Here is a 25,387-nt window from a genome sequence, read left to right as displayed (position 1 = left end):
GCCACTGGATTTTTCTGGCATGGCGCTGGTAGTGTGTCTAGGTTTCATAGGCACAACAGAGTCCTGAAGCCCATTGATATGGGACTCTCTCCTTCCTGGTGGGAATCCATGCCCTGAACCTTTTGTGGGGGGAGGGAAAGAAAGGTAGAGTCCGTGAGAGATCTATTCACTAACTGAAGTTTTCTTTGGTCACTTCAATTCTCTTTGGACTTCTCATGGACCTCTTGAAGCTCTTCAGGTGCACCTGGCTTCCGATTTCCAGAGATGATGACGCCATCCCCACTTCAGGTTGCTGAAGGTAGAAAAAGACTGAGAAGAAGCCGACATGAGAAGAGTTAATGGTCTCCAACATGTCCCTATCGCCAGCTTGCTACGCTAGAAAATTTGGGGAATTTTCCCTTTGGGTGAGATCTGAGACTCTCTCAGTTGTTACCTCACTCCCAATGGGAGAACTCCTTCCCTGCGTATTGTCCGGCATATATTTTCCTATATACACGTTCTCCGATTTTTGTTATTTATTTGAATAAATGAGGTTCTTTATTAATGGCTGTGTTCATTGTGGAACTTGTATTTAGTGGGGAGTCATGTCTTGGATTAAAATTTGGGATTTTCTTTCCCCATTAATGACAAAGCAGTCAGAAGTTTAGCTTAATCCTGAAAGCACTTCCCCTAGCACAGGGCTCCTTAAACTTTTTCCATTCACAACCCCTTTCTGCCCGAAAAATTTTTATGCGACCCCAGGTATATAGGTATATAGGTATATAAAATATATATACAAATCAAACATTTACTACCACATTTTTTCATGATCCCCACATTCAGTTATGTGAACCCATATGGGGTTGAGCTCCCCCCCCCAGTTTAATAAGCTTTACCCTATAAAAGCAATATTTAAGGGAGCTGGCAGATATAATTCTAACCAGATACCCCTGTCTCTAATGATAGTAGAATGGCCAAACCCCAGGCCCCAAATTCCTGCTTCTCCTCCTGAAAGGAAATAAAATCTTCCCCCATATACAGCATTTGGGGGGGGAGGAGGGAGTTAAAGGAAGGGGAACTAGCCTCTTCACCACTCCCCACTCCCCACCCCACCACCTGACCACTCTTCTCCAAAGGCTTTGAAACTTAAATTACAAAAGGTAGTTTCTAAACTGTCCTTTTAGGTTTCAAAACTTGACTTTAGGGACTGTTTGCTGAAATTTTAAATATTACACAATCCTGCCTCTTGGAGCATTGGCCTATGCCCCAGAGAGGATGTGGATTAAATTTTCATATCACAAAGGATTGCCAAAGGGGTTCAAAGAGACAATCTGACAATAATAAAAATCTCCTGGTACTTTCACACTATCCAAGCGACTGCTTAAATCACTTAATCTAGCTGGACCTCAAATTTATCGGTGAAAATAAGGGTAAATATTCAACATCCGGCTTTCCCAGTTTGATTTGCTTTGTGAACCGTTCTCTCCATTGTTTTCCTACATCCTGACAACCAACAAAGCAATACACCAAGCTCTGACATGTAGCATTTATGCTCCTGGTAGTAGATGGATTCAGCACAGAGCTTTTGGTTCGAGTGAACTCAACTCATTTGGGGTTTTTGGGCAAAGATACTGGAGTAGTTTGCCATTTCCTTCTCCAGCTCATTTTACAGATGAGGAAACTGAGGCAAACTGGCTTAAGCGACTTGACCAGGGTCATACGGCTAATAAGTGTATGAAGCCTGCTTTGAATTCAGGTCGTCCTGACTCCAGGCACAGTGCTATCCACTACCCCGTGCATCTAGCTAGGACCTATATTTAATCGGAATTCATACGAGAGACATATATTGGGTGGAAATGGGGATTCGAACTCATAGCCTAAATCTCCCTCCCTTGCCAGCGCGCTCTAGCTGGTTCATAGTCCTCCGCAAACCCCTCCTACTCCGAAAACGAAAATGCCCCGCCCCTTCTCAAAGTCTTCTCCAATCATAAATGAGCTCTTACACTGTGTCCCGCTTCATTGGTAAAGGCAAATGTCCGTCGCCGATATGGAGGTGGGCGTATAGTCTTAAAGGACGTCTCCAGAGCCCAATGGCGGCGTCAAGCGCGGGTGTATCACCGGTGTGCGTGGCGGCTGGCGTAGCGTAACGTAACGTAACGTGCGTGCGTGGCGGGACCAGGCTGCCGGAGGTCTTAGAACCACGACGTTGGGGTCGAAGCGGCGAGTGAGGGACAATGGCGCCTAGCGTGGCCTTGGCGCCGGAGCCGAAGCAGAACTTGCCCAGGGGCATCCGTGCAGTGCTGCTAGGGCCACCCGGGGCTGGCAAGGGCACGCAGGTGAGCGGCCGGGCCGAGGCGAGCCCAAGGTCAGCTGGGGCTGGGGTGAGATGGGCCTCGAACCCAGGGTCCGGGGACAGAGTAACGGAGTTTCTGGGAGAGCGAGGAGCCCGAAGGGAGCCCCAGGCCGAAGGCAGCATAAGGTCATAGAGTTAGAGCTGGCTCCCACCCCCTGATTTTACAGATGAGGAAACTGAGCCACCCACAACAGGTGCCCCGGGGTCACATAGCTTGTCAGTGTCTGGGGGAACATTTGAACTCAGATCTTCCCGATTCCAAGTCCAATACCCTGTCCACCACGATAGGTGTTCTTCACTTTTCGTTTTTTTAATGACAGTCAGATAAAGCCTATGGACCCATTTTCAAAATAAGGTTTTTAAACCTATAAAATAATGTTACAAAGGAAACCAATAAGATGGAAATGCAGTTTCATTTTTTTTTTAAGTTAAGGAACCCTTGCTAGGAGATTTGTTTTCGGGGACAGGGGAGAGACTGAACTGTTTCCCAGGTGAGGAATTCAGTTGAAGGGGTTTCCTCCCCGGGAAAAGAGTCCAGGGCTGGGCGTCTGGATTTTGTAGCCAAACGAATTGGAGGTGGTAGTTGAAGCCATGGGGAGAATGGAATCGTCATGGGAGGTAACAGGGAAAAGAAAGAGGGGATAGACCCTTGGAGGCTGGTGAGGGCATAAAATACCCTAGAAGGGGGTCATTTACCCTCTCCTTGAAGATCTCCAAGGAAAGGGGCCCCCACTTCACCATAAACCAGTCCATTGGATAGTTGGGAAAGTTTTCAAGCCAAAGTGTGCGTTTTTACCACTTCCCTCCAGGTTGGGTAAAGGGTATTGGAAGTGGTTAGACTTAGGAGAAGAAAAAGGAGAGTGATGTCTGCCAGGGGAGGGGAGGTTACCAGATAGAATGAGAAGTGATCAACAATGTCAGAAGTGGCTTCGATGTCTCTTGCTACTCCTCTTCCTGTAGTCCCCAGTCTAGCAAAACTGGACTACTCTCTCCCTACCCTGTTCTTATCTTATCCTCCCTCCCATCTCCTTGCCTTTGCTCACATCCAAGTGGATTCCTTTCCCCTCCCTTTCTTTCCCCTCCCTTCTCATCTCTGTTGAAACCTTTTTCCTTCCAGGGACAACTCAGGTGCCACCTTTTTCATGAAGCCTTAAGTGAGGTTATGTATGTAAATCATCTTACAAACCTGAACGTGCCGAGTAAATGCCAACTCTTTACCACTTTTATGAAAATGAATCACTTCTTCTAATCTCTCAGGAATTTCTCCTTTGCACCTTTTATTATAGTTAAATGTACATATCTCCTTTCCTGCCTATTAGATTGTAAGCTCCTCAAGAGCAAGGTTTGTGCTCTATGTGTTTGAATCCCCAGTACCTAGCAGTGTGCAAAGCACACGGCAATCTCTTAATAAATGTTTGCTGAATGTAAAGAGGATAAGAACAACAACAAAAGACTGTTGAATTGGAAGTTTCAGAGGTCACTGATGATCTTGAAGAGGGCATTTGCAGTAGTGACAGAAAATGAAAAGCATATTACAGTGGTAAAGAGGAAATAAGTCATAGGGAATTGGAGTTACAGATATAGACGACTTTTCTAAGTTGTTTAACCGTAGAGGCTTGAGACCATGAACGGTTAGAAGGGAAGTCTTATAGGAATGGGGAGAGCTGAGCATATATGAAAGAAGATGGGTAGTTGCTGGCCTTGGCCAAATCACTATGATCCAGGGGCCTCCTTTGCAAAATGGGGGTTGGAGGAGATTTGGTTGTGCAACTAGGTAATCTCTGGTTCAGATCTTCAAAATCTCTAGATCTCTCTTATTCCTTACCCAGGTCAAAGCAGACTCTGGAATTTGGCTTTAAGACTTCTGAGCCGTGGGGCAGCTAGATGGCGCAGTGGATAGAGCATCGGCCCTGGATTCAGGAGGACCTGAGTTCAAATCCGGCCTCAGACACTTAACACTTACTAGCTGTGTGACCCTGGGCAAGTCACTTAACCCCAATTGCCCCTCAAAAAAAAAAAAAAAGACTTCTGAGCCCTGCTTAAACTGAGGGTCTTGGGGGCTGATCTACTCCACCTTAACCAGAATCATAGAATTTTTAGGGTTGGAAAAGATCTTACAGACCACCTAGTCCAGTTTCCTCTGTTTTGAATTTCTTCAGGGCACAACTCACAGTAGGCATTGAATAATTATTTGTTGAAATGAGGCAGATAGTGTTGGAAGGCTGGAGAGTATGATGGTGATTAGGAGAGATTTGTTCATAAAACTTATTGATAAAACACATTGTTCACTGGCTTCTTGTCATACTTCGTGTAAGGATAGAATGTTGCCTTACCACATCCTTAACTGCCCTTCTGGAATACTCAAGCCAGACCCCTATTGCCCTACTACACTCACCCTGAGATTCTGTTTGAGGGTCTCAGATGTTGACATCCCCCTACCCTCCAAACTCTAGTTTAGAAACCTGAAGCTCATTATTGTAGCAGCAGGGATTGGTGGCTTGACTATGCCGTAGGGACAGGATAGATACAAATAATTGGTTTCTTACATAGGCTTTTTCTCCTGCCAGTATTTTCAGAAATTGCTATGATTTGGCATTAACTCACATTAGCAGAACATTTTAAGATTTGCAAAACACTTTCTTCAGAACAATTCCCTGAGGTGGGTAGTGAACTGAATCCCTTTTACAGATGAGGAAACTGAAACAGACAGGGTTCGGTGACTTGCCCAGGGTCACACAAGTAGTAAGTGTCTGAGGCTAGATTTGAACTCAGGAAGACAGGTCTTCATGACTCCAGGCCATTTGCTCTAATCCACTGCCATCTAGCTGCCCCATTACAACTATAGACCACTTCTTCTCCAAATGTGACCCATTGAAAAACCTAAGTTAACCTGTCATCCCATTGTAGTTGGTTTTTTGTCCATATAAGCCTTCTTCAGTAAACATAGCAACCTTATGTAGTTGATGGATTCTTTCCCCTTCAGCCTGAATGGTGGTGTGTGAATTTGCCAAAAGTTCCTGGTTGCTGTTGACATTGCCCCAAAAGTCACCAATAGAAGGTGCAGTTCAATCCAGCAAATGCAATTCTGTCCCAGATTGCTCTGGACCACAAGAATAGCTACGTGCCTCCCTCAACTGTCCAGCTATCACAGTAAAAACTACTTTTTTTGTTTCTTTTTTCCACTGTATCCACTAAAGTCCTATTCCATTCTCAAATTGTGGTTAAGAGGTGCTCCTAGCTCACTGGGTAGGATTTATATCTTACAAGATTATAGATTTAGAACTTGAAGAGATCTTCAAGTTCCACTACTCTGGCCTCATTTTACAGGTAAAGAAACTGCGACCCTGAAAAGTTGTGGCTTGTACAAGGTCACCCAGGTAGTAGCAGAGCTGGCTTATGCACCCAAGTCCTCTACCTCCAAATGCAGGCTTTGAGTAGAGAACCAAGAATGGGCTTGTAAACCTGTTGTCCAAGGACCAGCCCCCCATGAATATGGAGGGGCTTGTAGCCAGCTTGGCCGAGGAGCAAAGGGTTTTTCAACAGCAAAAGCTCTCAGATGCCATCCTAAGTCACCAAAGGATTGTGATCTGTGGCAGTGACAGTATCCACCCTGATAAAATCCTGACTCCGGAGTGCGGGGGAGGGAACGTGTCTATTTCATATGTGTGTCCTGGACATAAGTTTTCTTGGCCACAAAGTCATCATTTTAGAGACACAGCCTATATTCTAAGCAAGTCTGTATTCAGACCAATACACTAAGTATGCTGCTTATATTGCTAAAGTAATTATGTTGCTTGGTTGAAAAATCTCCAAAATACATAAGCTTGTTTTAATTGAATAAAACAACTTCACCAGTTTATTTTTTCATAATTGTCTTTCCTTTTTTTTTTGCGGGGCAATGGGGGTTATTTCCTTCTAATGATACCTTGTGCTTGCATGACACTCTGGCTATCACACCTGGCCTCATTTCATCCCTCTATCATCTCTTGGAAGTAGGGAAGAAAGAGATTATTATTATCCTCCTTTTACAGATGAGAGCATTGAGACTCCACCCTAAAAGAATGAGGGACCTGCTCAAGGGCTCCCCGACAGAAAGGGAGGGACACACATGGCCAGTGGCTAGGATTAAAGCCCCATCCCGTCCGTCCCTCCCCCCCCACTTCAGCTCAGACCTCCCTCACCTCCACCAGGATGCCTGCTAACAACACCCAGTACTGTGCTGTAACTGTTTAGGGCTTAGAGAGGACTCCAGTGAGAACCTGGGAGAGAGAAGGAATGGGGTGCATGGGGTTATCGTTATCCCCTACCTTCAAATGAGGAAGGGAAGAGTCTTTCCCATGGCCATAGAATTATTAGCAGGGTCTGCACTCCCAAGTGGACTGCACATTCCACACCCCATTGCCTTTCAAATGTCAAAATAGTCACAATGAAACTATGGCATATTTAATCTCCTGATGACTTTTATATCATTATTAACAAAAAGGTGAAAGACAAAGAATTTTTCTTAGGTAGTGGAAGCCTCCTAAAAATATGGGCCACTCCTAATTTTCAGGTTACAACAGTGTGTCTACTGCTGTTTCAAGGAATTGCGGATTTTGTATTTATGTACCCATGTGATATGAAAGCACAAAATAAGTATCTGTCCTTGAGGGTTTACAGTCTGGTTGGGGAAACAAAGTAGATACATAGAAAAATATCTGTACTTTTAGTATATGCTAAAGACCATGTAAGCAGCAGATTCATGTAGCTTCTCTATGAATTTTTCCTCCTTATCCCCATAGAATCTCTCATTGCTTTGAGCTAGCTTGGTATTTTATGCCTCCTTTATGTTCTTGTTCATGCCTCTCAGCCCCCTTCCTGTACTGATCCTGAGGTTAGGGATTGCTTTATTCTTTCTTGTCTTCCTCCTAAACACTTGATCTGCCAAGGGGAAGACCTCAATGTTGGCCCAGTGAATAAAGGATGGTATTAAACCAGAGTATGAAGCACGGTGAGAGGAAGTGAATTGTGGAGCTGGGCTGTGTAAGGACTGACATTGAGGCAGGAAGACTTTGGGGCCAACAGTGGATATAAGCTGTGGGAAATAAAGAATAGCTGGATTTTCATTCATGAAACTGAGATTTGAACAATGGATTGCCTGTGTGACCTAGGACAAGTCACTTAGCCTCTGAGGGCCCTTTCTCCTCCAAGTCCTCCATTTTAATAAGTTTGGAGGAAGAAATGGGCAGATTATGGAAGGCCTTGAATCCCAGGCTTAAGAAATTTATACTGGGGCAGCTAGGTGGCACAGTGGATAGAGCACTGGCCCTGGAGTCAGGAGTACCTAGTTCAAATCCGGCCTCTGACACTTAACGCTTACTAGCTGTGTGACCCTGGGCAAGTCACTTAACCCCAACTGCCTCACTAAAAAAAAAAAAAAAAGAAGAAATTTATACTGTGCTGTGGGGAGAATCCATCTAAGGTTTTTGATTGGTAGGATGTACATAACCTTAGGAATATCGTGGCATTGATTTGGAGGAAAGAGAAATTAGATCTAGGATTACACTTTCAGAGACTTAATTACAGTAGTTTAGGCATGAGGTGATGAGGACTCAGAGTAAAGTCTTGGTAAATGGAAAGAAAAAGGTCCATGGGAACAAGATTACTGAGGGTTACATTTGGTTTTCTTGATCAGTCATTTGTCCACTTGATCCTAGGTAGTGAAATGGCTGTATTTTTGTACTGGGGGTTGGGATAGGGGCAGGGTTGAATGAATACCTTTCTGCCAGCTTCCTAGAGGTCATGGGGCTACTGCTTCTATCATCAATAACCAGAACTTAGGATGACCCAGTGGCTTGAGAGTCTGGTGATCCCAGCCCTGCCAGGTGCTCAGGCAGTGAGAAGAGAGTAGAGTGGTCATCAGGCAGGGAAGACTAAGAACCTGGATTTTACTTTAGAGATGAGAAATGGTTAAAATCGGGTTGTTCTGATGAGCAGACAGGTCTCTGCTATCTGTGATTTTCTGTAGTTTTCCTGCATGGGGTGGTTGAAGGAGCTTTGGATTTGCAGTCTCAAATCCCAGATGTTTTCACCTCTCTGGGCCTTCGTTTCACTTTATAAAATGAGGGGATTGGATTAGGTGATCTCTGAGGTCCCTTTCAGCTGTCAGACTGATCAGCAATCCAAAATTAGAAATAAGCGGTAGGTTCCCCCAACCCTCCTTGCCATACCATGCCAGCCAGGGCCTCCTCCCCCCTTGAACATAGCACTGACAGTTAGTTGGATGCCAGTCGTGCATTTGGAGGAGGGTAAAAATAGGAAAGCCATTTCAGTTGTGACAGTTCTTTTCTGTGGTTTTTCTGCCTTTCCTATTCCATGAGTAAGCACTGCCTCTCCCTTAAGTCGATTTCAACAAATGAGGAGATAGATTAACAGAAAATTTTGTCCTGTTTTGTGTAGGGTGTGGTAATAACCTGTTTGGAGGATATGAGAGGCTTTCTCTTGCCCAATGGTCCTAAATGGATCTCAATTTTTTAAAGCTTTTGGACTGTAAGGCAGTATGGTATAGGAGAAAGGGTGTTAGGTTAGAGTAGAACACCTGGGTTTGATTCCTGGGTCTGCTACTACTGCCTTTGTGACCTTGGGCAAGTCATCTGTCTCTTCTGAGCCTGTTTTCTTTTTCTTTTTTTTTTTTTTTACATATAAGGTATTTTATTTTTTCCGCTACACGTAAAGATAGTTCTCAACTTTTGTTTATACAAGCTTTACAATTTCAGATTTTTCTCCCTCCCTCCCCCCTCCCCTAGACAGCAGGTAATCTGATATAGGTTATATCTATATATATACATATACATATAGATATAGATATCTATACACACACATATATATACACATAATAACATTAATCCTATTTCTGCATTAACCCTGTTATAAGAGAAAAAATCAGAGCAGTGATGTAACACCTCAAAATAGAAAAAAAAAAACAACAGCACCCAAAACAAAAGAAATAGTATGGTTCAATCAGCATCTATACTCCACAGTTCTTTTCTTTCTTTTTTTTCCTTGGATTTGGAGATCCTCTTCTATCACGAGTTCCCCGGAACTCTTCTGTGCCATTGCATTGGTGAGAAGAATATAGTCCATCACAGTAGGTCAACACTCTAATGTTGATGATACTGTGTACAATGTTCTGGTTCTGCTGAGCCTGTTGTCTTAAAGTGCTGGGGTTGGATTAAGTGAGCTCTGAATTTTATAAACCAGAGCATCAGCTGAAAGAACTAGGAATATCTAGCCTGAAGAAACCTCTGTAGCCCCGAATCCCATCACCTCTGACTTAGAGAAAGAATTTAGGCATTGCTTATCTTCAAATATCTTTCAATGTATCATCATGTGGAAGGGAGATTGAATTTATTCTGTATGACTTTAAATCACAGTTAGGAGTAATCATTGGAAGTTATAGTGAGGTGAATGAGAAAAGCTGTTGGGTAAAATAGACCTCCTTGGCAAAGAATGATTTCCCTGTCATTAGAGGGCTTCAAGTATAGGCTAGATCAGGGCTTCTTAAACTATTTCCACTTGCCACTCCTTTTCACCCCAGAAATTTTTACACAGCCCCGGTATATAGGCATGCAAAATAGGTATACAGAACCTTTTGCTATTGCCAAATTTTTTGCAGCCCCGCCCCCTCCCCACTTCAGTTACACAAGGCATATGGGGTCACGAGCCACGGTTTAAGAAGCTTTGAGCTAGGTGATGAGGGACTGCTTCGTGATGTTAGAGAGGAGATAATAGTTTTGAGAGGAAGAAAGCAGATTAACTAGGCTACTCAGGAGCTTCACAAACTAGGAGATCCAATCTGAGTGCTTCCTTAAAGGAACCAAAGGTTCCAGCTAGGAGGGGACAGGCCTGTGCATACACCTGGAGGTGGGAGAGGGAGGCCCAAGCTCTGGAAACAGGTTGGCTGGTGCTTCAAGTGCATGGAGATGAATTACGTGACATAAGTCAGCAAAGATGGGCTACGTAAGTCAGCAAAGAATGTGCATCTTATCCAAGGGGCAATAGGGAACCTCTGCAAATATGTCCTAGAGGAGTCATTTGTTTGGACCTGGAGCTTCACTAAATAGATGTTTCATTTGGTTCAAGCTCTCATTAATCTCAAATAGTCTCTCCTGTTCAACATTAGTATAACTAACTTGGGTGAAGATACAATAATAGGATCAGTAGCTAACATTTGTATAATACCTACTACGTGACAGGCTCTATGCTAAGCACTTCACAAATATTTTACCGGATCCTCAACCACCCTAGGAGGTATGTGTTATTCCTATCCCTATCTTGTAGTTGAGGAAACAGAAGCAAACAAAATTTAAGTGACTTGTCTGGGCTGTATTTGAGTTCAGGGCCACAAACTTATCAGATTTGCTGATGGCACTAAGCTGGGATGGATAACTAATGAGTTGAATAATCCAAAGAGACAGTGAAAGCATATTCAAGACTAATAAAGTCAAATTTAATAGGGATAAATATATAAAGACCTACCCCTGTACAACCTGATTCTTTAACCAGAATGCCACCTGAGGGAGGTACAGTTAAACGACCGTTCTTAAGGGGAAAGGACATGGAGATTTTGTTGATCACAGTCAGTTCAATATAAATTGGTGGTGTGACATAGCAGCCCCCAAAAGCTAGTGCAGCCTTAGACTGCCCTAACAGAACCAGTGTGGTGCTGAGATTGAGGGGATCATGGAGTCTCATCAGCCAGGTGGTCCTGGGCCTGGTCTGACCTACAGCGTGAAGAAAGTTGTTGACACTGCACTTGAGGAAGAAGAGTGAGAAACCTGAAGTACCTCCAGGGTTTGGTGAGGAAATCTGAAACCATGTCATATGAGGATTAATCAAGTGAACTGGGAACAGTTACCTAGAAGAACTGTCTTCAGTTACTTGAAAGGCTGTAGGGGCCAAGAGATTAAACTTGTTCTATTTGGCCCCAGAGAACAGCATTGGGATCAGTGAGAAGTTGCTGAGCCAGATTCAGCTAAATTGAAGGGAAAATCTCCTCAAAATGACAGCGATCCAGAGTGCCTCATCTGCTTGTGAGCCCCTGCCTTCCTTCATGTAGAGACCAGATAAGAGATTCCTGGGGTACCAGAGAGAAGCTGCCTCCCTGCCTTGGGTTCTGGTTGGATGGGATGATCTCTAAGGCTCTCAGCACAACCCCGCCCCCATCTACCCACTGTCCTGCCATGACAGTTCCTGTTCTGAGTTTCTAATGGGAAGAGCCTGTGTCATGTGGTAGAGTAGTGGCTTTGTAGGCAGAAGACCTGTCTTCAAATTCTGCCTCCACTATTTGCTACCTTTGTGACTTTGGAGAAACTACTTATTGTCTGAGCTGCCACTTAATCATCAGTAAAATGGGGGGTCTGGATGTCCTTTAAGGTCCCTCCCAGCTCTAAGTCACTGATCCTACCAGTGAAGTTTTCCAGGTAGGTGTCCTGCTAATACATGAAATAGTATCGAGTCTGAGAATTTCAGGTGCCCTCCACATTGGTTGGTGTCTGGGGAATATGATAACAGCCTCTGACTTTGTCTTCCTTCCCCTCCCCTCTTTCCCCCTGCAGGCTCCCAAGTTGGCTGAAAACTACTGTGTTTGCCATTTGGCTACAGGGGACATGCTGAGAGCCATGGTAGCATCAGGTTCCGAGCTGGGCCAGAGACTCAAGAAGACAATGGATGCTGGAAAACTAGTGAGTTCGGTGGACTTGCATGTTTACACAACAAGACTAGATTTTTGCCATCTTAAAATAATAGACAAGACACATCTGCTTTCATTGGTTCAACTTCTGAGCAACAGAAATCTAATAAAGGGGCAGCTAGGTGGCGCAGTGGATAGAGCACCAGCCCTGGAGTCAGGAGGACCTGAGTTCATATCTGGCCTCAGACACTTAACACTTACTAGCTGTGTGACCCTGGGCAAGTCACTTAACCCCCATTGCCTCACTAAAAAAAAAAAAAGAAAAAGAAAAAAGAAATGAGAGTAATTCTTGGCTTTTGGTTTATTTTGAATATCATTCTGCTTACAATGCTGTTGAGGTTGTTTACATTGACTGTATTTTAAAACTTTGCTGCTTATACAGTAAACAGGTGAAAGATGTTTAATCTTTCCTTCTTTCTACTTCTGAAATAGAGGATATATTAAAAAGAGAAACCACAGAACTATGAAAATGTTTTGCCTCTTAGAGACCTAGTATGGGATGAGCAGTTTAAAAGTTCCCTTGGTGGGAGATCTTATTTCCATGGCTTCAGAAAATCCTCGATTTTTGTCATTCACCCTCTCTCTCCCCCCACAATCCCCCTGGCACATGAAGACCTCTCCAAGCCTTAGCAGAACTGGTTTCATGAGCTGCACAGCTGCCACTTCCCTGTGAAGCTGTCCCCTAGCAAAGGTTCATTTTCAATATGTGCTAAAATTTTCTCTTCAAGTCATAGGACTTCCAAATCCGAAAAGATTTTCCACTGTCTAGTCTTAGCGGCCCCCCCCCCCCCCATTCTGAAGAAGAAAAGGGGTCTGAGAGGTTGTTACTCAGCATTTCGTTCCTGAAAAAGCTGGGGCCAAACCTTTTTTTCCCTCCTTTTATTAGAATATACCACTGTATATATAATCTCTTATTAGAATATACCACTGTATATATAATCTCTAATTGTTGATTTTAAAGGGTTTATGGTTCAATTCAAACTCGGTAAACATTTTTAACAACCTACTATGTTGAGAGTATAGTTATGACAATAACATTCCAAGACAAGGCCTCCAGGAGGTCTTTTTTAACCTATTTACCCTTAGTTCCTAGTGAATTTTAGCTTCCTAGAATATTAAATGGAGACTTTTTAGGGATCTCCTTTTCCCTGAGAAAGAGCACACTTGGAGATACAGCTGCTGACCTTAAGTATCTGAAAGGCTATGATCTCTGGCTCCAGAGGACTGGGTTTTGGTTTAGTGTGATCATAGGGATCAGAGCTGAGGTGGGCCATGGAGGCCCCCTTTCATTTTACAGATGAGGAAACTGAAGCCAAGGCACTAGATTTGCCCAGGGTTATCAGACCCAAGATTCTAATACAGTTCCTTTTGACTTCAGATCTATTCCCCTTTCTGCCGTCCTCCGAAAAATAATTTGTTACCAGTCAGAGATGGCCTACAGCAGAATGGGTTTCCTTAGGAAGCACTGACCTTCCTGCTGTGAAGTGTGAATTCAGGTCCAGGCCAGCTGTCCCCTAGTTAGAGTTGTAAAGGATGGGGCCTCAGGTTATGGAGTTGTACTAAGTGATTGCTAAGGTCCCTTCTAATTCAACTCTTTGCTAGCTACATAATCACTTCCCTTTGAAACAAGTTGTAGCCAAGAGTTTTTAATGACACTTTGGGCTCTTTTTTCTATTTCTGCCTCTTGTTAGTTTGGCCTTGAGTCACATTAGAAGGCCATTGTGGACTTTGGTGCTTAGCAGAAGGACTTTCAGGGATATGACAGCAGTGCTTATCTCTAGATTTCCCTTCCTTTCCAGGCTTGTACTTTGTCCCTGAGTTGACTGTTCCATGCAGATGAGACTACTAGCTGGCAGACTGGCCGCCCCTGTGTAGCAGTTAGATAAAGTGGCTCAGAAATACCTTTTTTATGCAAGCCAGTCTAAACTTAAGGTCTCTACTCATTTGAATTTGGAGGATTTTTCCATCTCCCTATAAAGAAGTTACAGAATTCCTTGTGTCTTCATTTGAATCCCTGCTCTACTGCTACTGCCTTTGTGACTCTGGACAAGTCATTTCTGGAAACGATTATTTCAGTATAACTTGTTTCCTTTGTAATCATATTAAAAGGAGGGGAGCACCCCTGGGCTAGATGATCTCTAAACTCCCTTCTGTTATCTGCAGTGTTAACTTCACACACTTGTCCACATGAGCAGTTCCTTGGTTTTCACCTTGTTGCCCACCTTTAAGTGGCAGAAGGTAGAAATCCACTGAGCTGATCTGAACCATTCATCTCCCACCACTATTCCATTACTTGCCCTTCTCTAGTGTCAGCAAATCCCTGATAGGGTATCAGACCCCTTCCAGCCCAATTGATTTGGTGGCACCAGAAGTGGAAAGACCCAAAGGAGAGAAATTGTCGGCATAGCATAGTATGACCGGCCCTGGAGGTGGGAAGGCACATACCTCGTAAGATTGAGACAGAACTGTGGAGAAAATGGCATATATTACTTCCAGATCAGAGCTGTCAGAGAAACTTACTTTCATTTTCTCAGTTCTCTTCCACTTGAGTGAGCACTGAGAGCAGCCTAAGCTGCAGCACTGAGGTCAAGAATATGTTGGTGATATGTTGTAACTGGGCCTGAGGCGCCTGGTGCCAACTAGGGTGCCTTCCCCCACCCTGAGCAGCCCACATCTACCCCACACGCCACCTTCCCCTCTAGGCCTCTTTGCCCTTGTTGGCTGGAAAGTGGCTTCCCAATCCCCAACAGAGCAAATCAGGAATCCCTGCTCCATTTCTACCCTTAGGCCCACTTCCCTCTTCCTATGGTTGTGAATTAGTCTCGTCTAGATTACCTCTTTGAGTGCCCTAGGAATTCCTGGATCTCTCCATTTGTCTTGTACCTGAAGCTTCCTTTATGTGTTGGCTCCTGTAGAGTGTAAACTCTTGGAGAGCAGGGACTGACTTTTTAAAAACTCATGATCTTAGTACTTAGCATGGTGCTTGATCCATAAAGACTCAGTCATGTCAGCCAGTTGACAGGCATCAAAGTGTTGTTTCTCTTCTCTGACTTTCAGGTGAGTGATGACATGGTTGTAGAACTGATTGAGAAGAACCTCGATAGCCCTCCTTGCAAGAATGGCTTCCTCTTAGATGGCTTCCCTCGGACAGTGAGACAGGCAGAAATGGTACGTGACTTTGTTCTGGTGCCTGGGGTGGGAGGAAGGCCTGAACGTGACCTCTGGTTCATTTAACATTTCTAGTCATTTCTTAAGAGAAGATGGGGTCAGGTCACCACTCCAGGTGTTTAAGTGTACTGCCTCACTCTTGTTCTTTTGCAGCTGGATGACCTCATGGACAAGAGGAAAGAAAAGTTAGATTCAGTCATTGAGTTCAAAATCGCTGACTCTCTACTTATTCGGAGAATCACAGGAAGGTATTTGCTTTCCCTGCACCTGAAGCCCCATCCGCTTACCTTCTAAGACTCCTGCTTTCAGACTTCTCTGGTACTTTGTCACTCCTTAGCAAGTGTGGCAGACACAGCCGCATTTTAAAGAATACCATTGGAACATGAAGTTTTACCCCATCCTGGTCTATAACTGAGAGTTACACAGATTTGCTGAGTTGGTTTCTACTTCTCGAAGGTGACCATACTTTGTAGTTCTCCTGTTGGCTTGGATTGTGAGGTCAGGAGCCAAAGAGCATGAGAGTCAAGGCCAGCTTGTAATCTCAGCCTGTGTATCAGTTAGAGAAATGGGGGCATTCCTGTCGCTGGGGCACAAGGTTCATGATCCCATCCCTTGTTCTCTCCATTCCCTAAGATGAATCTTGGGAAGTAGGTACCGCTGCTGGGATCTCTGTCCTGGACAAAGCATCTCATGCACTGCCAGAGGTCAGGAATATCAAGGGGAATTTCTGAGGAGTGCTCAGGAGACATCTCTGGGGCTGAGGCTGCAAGAACCTATGGGGTGGAATGTGGATAAAACCAGTGGGTTTATTCAGCATACACTGTCAGGATGTGCTCCAGCAGGGGAAGGGATGGCGGGCAGCTGGGGGTAGGGCAGATTGGCCTTGCATAGAGAGCAGTGCCAGAGAATTAGTCCTTCGTGAGGCTTATAGAGGGGCCAGGGTGATCCAGTAGTCAGGGCTTAATACCAATTAGCCCCCCCAAGGCAGGATTGTTCCCAGCTAGAGATACTACCACTAGTTCATGAAGGAGGTCAGAGTGGATCAGGAAATCGAGTCCTAATTTGCTAATTAGGCAACCCTAAAGTGGTGGGGAAGGATCCCAGTAGTGAAGGAGTTTCCCCAGGTGACCACAGGTTAGGGCATCTCGGTGCTCCATGGGTCGGCCATCTAGTTCACTGCACTTGTATTTTCAGTTATCTTTATTGAAAATGTTTCCTGTCTCATTTCACCAACTATATCTTGTGGAACCGAGCTTGACATGACTTTGTAAATCTAATGCCTAGCTTAGTGCTGTGTTCATGGTTGGCATAATACTTTTTGGCTGAACCACAGGCCCAAAACAGGGGAAGGTGGAGCCATCATTAGGGGCTGGTGTATTCCTAGGAGGCAAAGACTAGAAGTCATTCAAACCCATTGAGAAAGAGCTTTTGTTCCATCCGGTCTGAAAGTATTCATCATCTCCTGCATGCCCAGCACCATGCCAGACATCATAGGGAATATAAGACAGAATTCTTGCCCCACACTCCAAAGAGAAGGCACTTGACACACTCTGAACAAATTGATATGAAGCTCTTGTGGTTGGGAGTTCAGTGGCAGCTGGGCAGCCAGGAAGAGCCAGTGCCCCATGAGGCCTGCAGTAATGGAAGCCAACAGAAGGGGGACTCTCCCTGCATCAACCTTGGCCCCGCATCCAGAGGAATGTAACTGGAATGGGAGGGAACTTGAAACTGTAATAAGTGATAGGTAGCATTGTAAAGTTTGCAAAAGACTTGAAGTATAATATCCTGGCAAGATCAAAGTGCTTGAACAGAGACTTTCTGAGAGCTTTTGTCTTTGTAGCAGTCCCTAAGCAGAGTACAGAAATAGGTGTTAAGTCAACAGCGGTTGAATTAAATCTCATTTGGGCCTCCCAGCCACCCTTTAATGGAGGTCATAGAGAGACATTGTGTCTATTCAGGGAGATTAAGGCACCCACCCAAAGTCACACAGGTAGGGATTGTCACAGCAGGATTCCAGAGGAAAAAACAGGACTTGGTGACCAATAGGCCCAGAGCCTGAAGGAGGGAAAAGAGCCAAAGAACCAAATGAATAGTGGTTCTGCTGCAGCTTATTTAATTCAAACTTTAGATCCCATTTAATTCAACATCTCATTTCACAGATGAGGAACCTAAGGCCAGGGCAGGCTAGCCCATGTCTGGGGATTGTCTGAGTCAAACTTGGGACATGAATCTCTTATTATACAACCAGTTTGGTGGAATTGGGCCAGAAACGAGGCGGGGGCAGGGGGTGCGTGCAGAAGGAACATACACACATCTGGGCCTTGGCAGTTTGGGTGACAAGGAACATCCTGGAAGGGAAATGCCCTTCTTGGGCAGTAGGAAATCCAGGACTGAAGTTGGAGATTTGGGTGTTGCCTGTCTAGAACCTGTTATTGAAGTTATGAGAGTGACTATTAGATAAAAAAATACAGTAGCTGCAGGTTTCTAACTAAACATTTGATTTAATGGAGCAGTTTGATCCATCGAGATTGTTAAAAATGAGAACTTTCTGTCAGTGTTAGATCAGTATTTGTAGCATCAAAAGTCACCATACCTCATTATTTCTTTGTCAGATTGGCCTTTCCCCCCACTCCCACCCCCTCTCATGTAGTAGGTATCCCCATTCTATAGACAGAAACTGAAGGATAAGAAGGCCCACCTTGCAGAGTCTCTGGGCGTGGGCTTGAATCATCCCAGTCTTATACTCTCAAGACTTACAGTAGGGAGCGTCTAGAGGACATCACAAAAAGCCAGCATCTGAAAGTCGTAGATGAGATTCTCGGGTGGGCAACTGTACTCTGGGCCCAAACCCAGGACCAAATCCGGGGCTTTGCTTTCAATTGTTGTTTGTGAACAGAGAGTGGTTTTGAGCATGTGCCTGAATGGGTGAGTGTGAGGAGGGTGAGGAGCTGAATCTGGAGGGAGAAGCATATCTAGACATGGACAGAAAGAACTGGGAATAAGTAACCCTTCATGTGGCCAACTGGCCTCCTTCCCATCTCTGCTTTTCCAGTGTATAAAAGAATATGGAGTTAAACTCTAACCTCTCCATCCCTGCCCAAAGGCCAGCAATTAGAGAAAAGGATTTAAAGTTGGGAAGTTTCTTAGGAATAGTCTGACCTAAGCTTCCCATTTTAGATAAAGATATTGAAGATAAACTGAAGCCCAGGGAGCTTTAAGGACTTGGGAAGGATCACAAAGAAAGTAGCAGAGCTGAAATTCTGACGCCCAGGACACTGCAGTACCTCCCCAAAGACTCCTCATTGTGACTCTGCAACACTTAAATCACACAACAGAAATGTGTATATAAAAGAGCCTTCCCAGACATGCAGAGTGCATGATTAGTCATGAGTCCACCATGCAATGCAGCAGTTCCACCCCAAATCTAGAGATGTGGCCTTCATAGCTCCCTTCGGGCTTCTGGTCTCTGTTCTCACATGATACTGGGAGGCACTATGCTAATATCCATCGGGAGCCTTCTGTTCACCTGCCCTCCATTGGCATGCCCAGCTTCTCCTGGGCCACCACTACCACCACCAGCTACCTGCCTGCTGTGCTCATGAGACCTGGCAGAATGAAATGGATGAAGAAAACCATGGATTTGGATTGCAATAGAGGAGGCATGTGCCAGAGCCTCTGTAGTTGCTAGCAAAGCAAAGATTAGATACAGATTTGCTGTTTTCTAACCTAAGTTCCAGTGGTAATAAAAATGCAAATTGAGCCAAAAAGAGAAAGTTGTCCTTGTTAAGACAGTTTGGCCAAATTTCTTTTTTCTTTTCTTTTTTTTTGGGGGGGTGAGGCAATTGGGGTTAAGTGACTTGCCCAGGGTCACACAGCTAGTAAGTGTTACGTGTCTGAGGTCGGATTTGAACTCAGGTCCTCCTGAATCCAGGGCCGGTGCTCTATCCACTGCGCCACCTAGCTGCCCCTAAACTTTTTTTTTTTTTAAGAGAGGGGCAGCTAGGTGGCGCAGTGGATAGAGCACCGGCCCTGGATTCAGGAGGACCTGAGTTCAAATCCGGCCTCCAACACTTGACAGTAGCTGTGTGACCCTGGACAAGTCACTTAACCCTCTTTGCCCTGAAAAAAAAAATTTAAGGATTGCTACTCTAAAGGTTAAAAATACCTTTAGAGACACATAAAAAGATTGTAGATTTTTGAGCTGGAAGGAACCTTTGAGGTTATTAAGGCCAGTCCCCTCATTTTACAGATGAGGAAACTGAGACACAGTTGAAATGACTTGCCCAGGGTCCCCACAGAAAGTGGCCAGGATTTGAGTGCAAGACTTTCTGACTTCACTATGACATGCTGCTTGTCAAGACTCTTTTTTGGTAACATCTTTGAGTTCAGGCTATTATTGTCTTAGAATGAATGACTGTTCACATTTTTCATCCAAAGGATATCCTTTTTTTATTATTTAAAATACATGTTTTTTTAAAAAAAAGTGTTATCAAAAGGTTTCCTAAATTTTCTGAGGTTATTTTTTCATTATATCCAGGAACCAAAGTTTGTTTTCATTTTTGATCATGGCTTGGTCAGTGACTGGTCTTCTGTTAAGTGAAGAACCCCTGTTGTAGAAGTGTCTGCTTAATTTATGTTCTTGAACCCCAGCTTTGTTCACTGGGGTGCTCATCATGGGGTGTACTGAAGAATGGGACTGTGCTGAGCCTGCTGTCCCAGCCGAGATAGGAGGGCACCTGGGCTCACATTCATTTAATGCTTTTCAGGTTGATCCATCCTGCAAGTGGCCGCTCCTACCATGAGGAGTTCAACCCCCCAAAGCAGCACATGAAGGATGATGTATGTGAATGGGGGGCTGAGTTTCCTGGTTGCCTTTTTTTTTTTTGGTTTGTTTTTGGGGTTTTTTGCAGGCAATGGGGGTTAAGTGACTTGCCCAAGGTCACACAGCTAGTAAGTGTCAAGTGTCTGAGGTCGGATTTGAACTCAGGTACTCCTGAATCCAGGGCCAGTGCTTTAACCACTGCACCATCTAGCTGCCCCCTCCTGGTTGCCTTTTTAGCTGCCGGGCAGTACTTACTGCCTGAAGTTGTTGTCTCTCCTGGCCCTTCCCTAGAAAAGAAAGTTACCAGAGAGACACGAGCCACCGGAGAGCTCAGAGATAGTAGGGAAAGGAAGAGCCGTGTAGAAGGGAAGACCCTGAGAGAGCTAGCAACATTCTGGAAGTTAAAGATCGTGCCTTTACATTTGGAAAATGGGATGTTTTAAGTTTAACCAGGGGGAGGAGTGGGATCCAGGCTCGGGCTGCACTCATATAATTCCTCAGTCTTCCCACACCTGGTAGATTAGCCCCTAGTGGCCAGAGGCAGCCTTGTTTGCCTGCAGATTTCCTGAACCAGGTCGGTCTTACTCAAAAAGTAGCTGAGTGTCTTTTAGCTGAGAAGAACTAAAGGTGTGAGGACCAGCTGGCCTGTCTTCTCTCTGAGTCTCCTAGGGTTTAAGGAAGGAAAAAGTTTAGAGATCATCCATTCGGCTCCATCGTTCTCAGGTGAGGGGGCAGAGGATCAAAGAGAAGGGACTCACCCAAAGTCACACAGGTAGTGAATAGGTGGTCAGGACTCAGAGCCAGGGCTTTATTTAGGCTCTGTGTTTTCCCACCAACATGGGGAAGAAGAACACAAGAAAGAGAATCACAAAGGGTGGGGGGAGGGGTCCAGTTGTCATTTCCTGCCCTGCTTACTACTCTCTGTGTTCCCAGGTCACTGGGGAGCCTTTGATTCGACGTTCAGATGACAATGAAACTGCTTTGGAAGCCCGCCTGAAGTCGTACCACTCCCAGACTACCCCCCTGGTGAAGTACTACAGTAAGCAAGGGATCCATACCGCTGTGGACGCATCTCAGTCTCCAGATGTGGTGTTTGCCAGCATCCTGGCAGCCTTCTCCAAAGCGACATGTAAAGACATAGTTATATTTATCTAGGGGTCTGTTCACGTCGGGGCCACTTGATCCTCCTTCTGTCTCTGCTTGGGGAGAGTGCCGAGTGAGGCTTGGCCCTGCTGTTCAAGCTGTTAATTAAATAAGCACTTGATCCTTTCTTTGGCATGTGTCCAACTCTCCCGTCATCCATTTATATGTAATGGTGCTCGCATGTGTGTGTGAGAGTGAGAGAGGGTGAGTTTTGTTTGGTCAAAAGGGAAAGCAGATAATCCTAGCTCTGTTTAGAACATACTCGTTCCCCCTCCACCCCTGTATCTGAATATTGTCTGCTCATCAGGTGACCGTTCTAAAATGTAAGACCTGGAAAAGACCATCTCGTCCAGCCCCTTCATGTAAGTGCACTGAGGCCCTGAGAGAAGTCACGGCGGTGGGTGCTGGTGGGCTATTCTACCTAATCCTGCCCTCACTGTTTTTGAATGAACAAAGAAGCCTGCTGACATGGGCGTTCTGCTGACATGGGCGTTCTGAAAGCCAGCCCAGAGGAAAGAGTATTTGGCTATAAACAGAAGCCGTTATTCTCCTGGGCCCCACTAGCTGTGGGCCACATTGTCTCGTTGGGCTGTGGAGGCATCTGGGGGATCAGCATTGTGGCCCAGGGGAGTGAGCACAGGTGAAAGGACCATCTGGATCTCCTGTATTTCCTGTCACTCCCTAAGGGTACCAACAGGAGCAAGAGAGTCATGATGACAGCTCCCCCTTCTGTGGCCTTGTCTGGGTTGTCTTTGCTCGAAGGATGGGTGGTGTGAGGATTATTTCCTCCCCCCTTTTATAGAGAAGGAAAACTGAGGCCCATAAAAGCAGAAGGACTTGCCCGTACTCACATGAGTGCTCAGTGTTGCCACTATGCTTGGAACTTGAGGTTCCTGCCCAGAAGTCCAGCACTTTATCTGTTACACCTCGTAAAAAGTATGCTCCTGCAGGCATCCTTATTCCAGACCTCCTGTCTTCTTGAGGCAGTAAGGCAGCAGCTTGGAAAGGAGCTTGTCTGGGTGACTCACTGTGATATGAAATGAATGATCCTTTCACATTTAAACCAGGGTCGTTTTCCCCCCCACCCCCACCCCGATGATGGCAGGAAATGTGGACTTCTTGGGGCTTATTTCATGGCTGTTGTCAGGAATAATGAACTCTTCTGTAAGACCAGGAAAGGGCAGGATGTGGAGACCCCTTTTTCAGTTCAGTAGTTGGAGCAATGAATAACACCTCCCGCCCTTCCTTCGTCTGTTCCTTCCCTGGAACATAGCCCCGAGCTGCCCAGAGATGGCCCTCTTTGTCCCTGGGTTTACCAGAAGGCCTGATCCCCCTCCTCCATTCCACTTTTCTTCTGACTTTTGCTTCTTACTCAAAAGTGAAACTCAGCCTACAGTGTATACTTACTGGAAAACACATGACTGCGGAGAAGATTACAGAAGAGACCAAAGTGAAAGCAAAACAGTCTTCACACAGGTTTCCCCCAGACTAAAGACCTTGTTTCTTCCTTTTCCCTCAGCCCGTGCCAAGGGTCAGACTCCTGGCCAAAAGGCCTTGTGGCTCCTGTGATTGCTGGCCTGCTAGATGGTGGAAGTCGCCACCCATGTGATTTTCATAGTGGCTGGCAGGCTCGCTGTGCACGGCTGATCTCTTTCCCTGCCCCCCCCCTCCCCAAAGTGTGCCTTCAGTGACTGCTCTGGTTATGAGCAAGGGCAGCCCGGGCCTTGGGATTGTCTGGCAAGAGCCAGCCCTACCCTTATCATTCTTCAGGGGGGCTTCTCTTCTCTTGGCCTTAGTTTCCTTGTCTGTAAAACTCCTTGACTTACCTGTCTGTGTTGTGAGGAATCGGAGAGAGGGGTTCTTGCTATTTTTTTTCTTCCTACAACATCTGTTAGCTGAACTCCGTGTCTTCCCCAGTGCAGGGCATAGTGCCTTGTATACATTAGTTGTTCAGTAAATGACCTGAATTTTCATTGAGAGCCTCCATTCCCACTCCTTTATTTTGCAGGTGAGAAAAATGAGGAACAGAGAAGTTAAGGGACTTGCCCAAGACCACACAAGTAGTAAGTAGCAGGGCTGGGATCCAACTTGGCTCTTCCTGTCTTTCTTCCTCCTACCACCTGCTCTCTACCTCTTGGAAATGTCAGGGATGGGGTTTGAAGCTGGGAGGGATCTCTACTCACTTGACAGATGAGGAAACTGAGATCCCGAGTTGGGCAGTGGCCATGGTAGTAGCAGGGCCAGCATTTGGACCCTAGTCTGATTCCCCTTCCAAGATACAAGCCATCTCTCGGGGGTCCCAAAACACTGGTTTGGCTTCTCCTTAGCAGCCCCTGGGGCGTGAGGCCCTCCCCCATGTACAAGTCCCACTTAGCACATTGAATTGCCACTGGAGGACATGACGCTTGGACTCATCATATACCAGGCTCATTCTCATCTGCTTGGTTGTCTTTTTTTTTTTTTAATGCATTTTGTCTTCTTGTGTTTCCTTTTTTTATTTCAGCCAAATGACTACAGGCCAGGCAAGACCACACCATTGCTGACCAACTTCAGAGCAAGAGTCCAAGCTTTTAAGTGCTGGGCAGAGGGGAGGGCTTGGTGAGGAACAAAAAGGATACAAGGATTGGGGGGGAGATTGTTTTTCCCCATTCAAGCGGGAGTTTTATAAATAGTAGTTAGTTGGGAGGGTATGTTGTGGGGAGAGGGTCATACATTTTTAAAGCTCCCAAGGTGGAGGGTATGGGAAAGAAGAGAAAGGCCTAGTATTAATTCCACAGGATCCCTTGGGCACAGTTACCTTTCATCCAGGAATGTGATGGTAATTCAAAAGCCATTGACCTAAGACCTCAGTTGTCATTTATGGACCTCTAAGCTTGCCAGATGGGGAGAGCAGTGACTCCCCCTGTTGTCTCCTCTCTCTTCTGTACCTCATAACAGGGTAGGTTTTGGTTACTGACCTTAACACCCCATAAAATGTGACCAAATAATAGTCCCCGTGTTTGGATGGGTGGTGAGGAATGTATGTGACAAGGATGGCTGGAAACACTAAATTGAATGGAATTCATAAGGGTGAAGCCAGGGAAGGTGGCATCCTCCTGCTTTTCTTACCTCTGATATGACTAACTCTCCATTAATCTCAAGGGAAAAGCCATCATCAGTTGCTATCTGCAAGTGTGCATCCTTTGTTCTTGCCTTCTTTCTACACACTGTGTAAAGAATCCTTTTTCTTTCCCAACAAAGCCAAACCTTGAAGATTGTGTCATTCCAAAGAAGTTCCTTCCCCTCCCCAACTCTTGAGGCTGAAACACTGCAGCCCTACGGTGGTGTGTTTTGTTTTTAAAACAAGGTGCCTTTCGCCTTTAACTGACCAAATGCTGCTCTTTTTTGGCCCTGGAATCAATAAAATGTATTAATCATTTGTAGCCCTGTGGTGGTGATGTCTCTTGGGGCTGGATGTGACATTGGATTCTCAGTTGGGTTTGTGTACTTTGGGGCAGTTACTCATTTGCCACTGAAGGCCGAGACCTGGGGGGGGAGGTTGAAGAGCCTTTACTTTGACTTATGCTAAGTGCTGAAAACATACCTCACCTGACCTCAAATTTGTGAAACTCCTTATTTTTGGCTTGTTTTCTGAATGCAGAGTTTGTCATCACTCTCCTGTCCTGACAAAGAAGGGCTTTGTGAGTTAGGGTGGTCAAGTTGTTCCTCACCTCGTAGCCAGCCTGGTCAGGAGCCTTTCCAAATGTAATGAATCTGAGCGAACTGATCTCAAGGCAGTCTTTTATGTCAAGGTTTCCCAGCCTAGTGGGACTTCTAGAGTTTGTACTCCTCCGTAGGGTCCCCTCCATGCAGCAGTGGGTCTTTGAAGAAGGACGTTAGCAGAGGAAACCCATAGAAAACCTCGGCTTAACTGGAGTCCATAAATAGTTGCTTCCTTTTAAATCTCCCCATCATTCAGCAGGGAGTTTTCACAAACTAGACTATTCCGAAATTGCTGAGCTAGATTTTCCGCTGTTTGCCTTTTCAGCCTTCTTTCTGACTAGGGAGATGGTCCACTTGTCTGTCCTGGTTAGATTCCCCACCCTGTGCCCATCCCATATGCTTTTTTGGTTTGGGTTTTAAAAGCTTTTTTTCTTTAGATCTGTATTGGATATTCTTGTTTTTCCAAGACCATTTGAGAGGGCTTTCTTGC

The 25,387-nt window shown here is 45.2% G+C and overlaps 1 protein-coding gene across 3 annotated transcripts; it reads left to right on the top strand.

The window, feature by feature from the left end:
* The first annotated feature begins 2,114 nt into the window (after positions 1-2,114).
* Positions 2,115-24,617, top strand: AK2 (adenylate kinase 2). 3 transcript variants are annotated; one of them, XR_006355614.1, is made up of 9 exons: positions 2,116-2,315; positions 11,929-12,054; positions 15,120-15,230; positions 15,384-15,478; positions 19,997-20,069; positions 20,986-21,181; positions 21,503-21,557; positions 23,204-23,258; positions 23,699-24,617. XR_006355614.1 is itself a non-coding variant. In XM_043994141.1 (8 exons), the coding sequence occupies exons 1-7, from the start codon at positions 2,214-2,216 to the stop codon at positions 23,230-23,232; spliced, it is 732 nt and encodes a 243-aa protein (XP_043850076.1). In that variant the 5' UTR covers positions 2,116-2,213; the 3' UTR covers positions 23,233-23,258; positions 23,699-24,617. The 3 variants fall into 3 exon arrangements, 2 of the variants coding, with proteins under 2 accessions (XP_043850077.1, XP_043850076.1); XM_043994141.1 differs by lacking the exon at positions 21,503-21,557; XM_043994142.1 differs by lacking the exons at positions 23,204-23,258; positions 23,699-24,617 and having other exon boundaries at positions 2,115-2,315; positions 21,503-21,562.
* Positions 24,618-25,387: the final 770 nt, after the last annotated feature.

The sequence above is a fragment of the Dromiciops gliroides genome, chromosome 3 (genome assembly GCF_019393635.1).
Source record: "Dromiciops gliroides isolate mDroGli1 chromosome 3, mDroGli1.pri, whole genome shotgun sequence".
NCBI classification, from domain to species: domain Eukaryota; kingdom Metazoa; phylum Chordata; class Mammalia; order Microbiotheria; family Microbiotheriidae; genus Dromiciops; species Dromiciops gliroides.
This window is presented reverse-complemented; position numbering and strand designations above follow the sequence as displayed.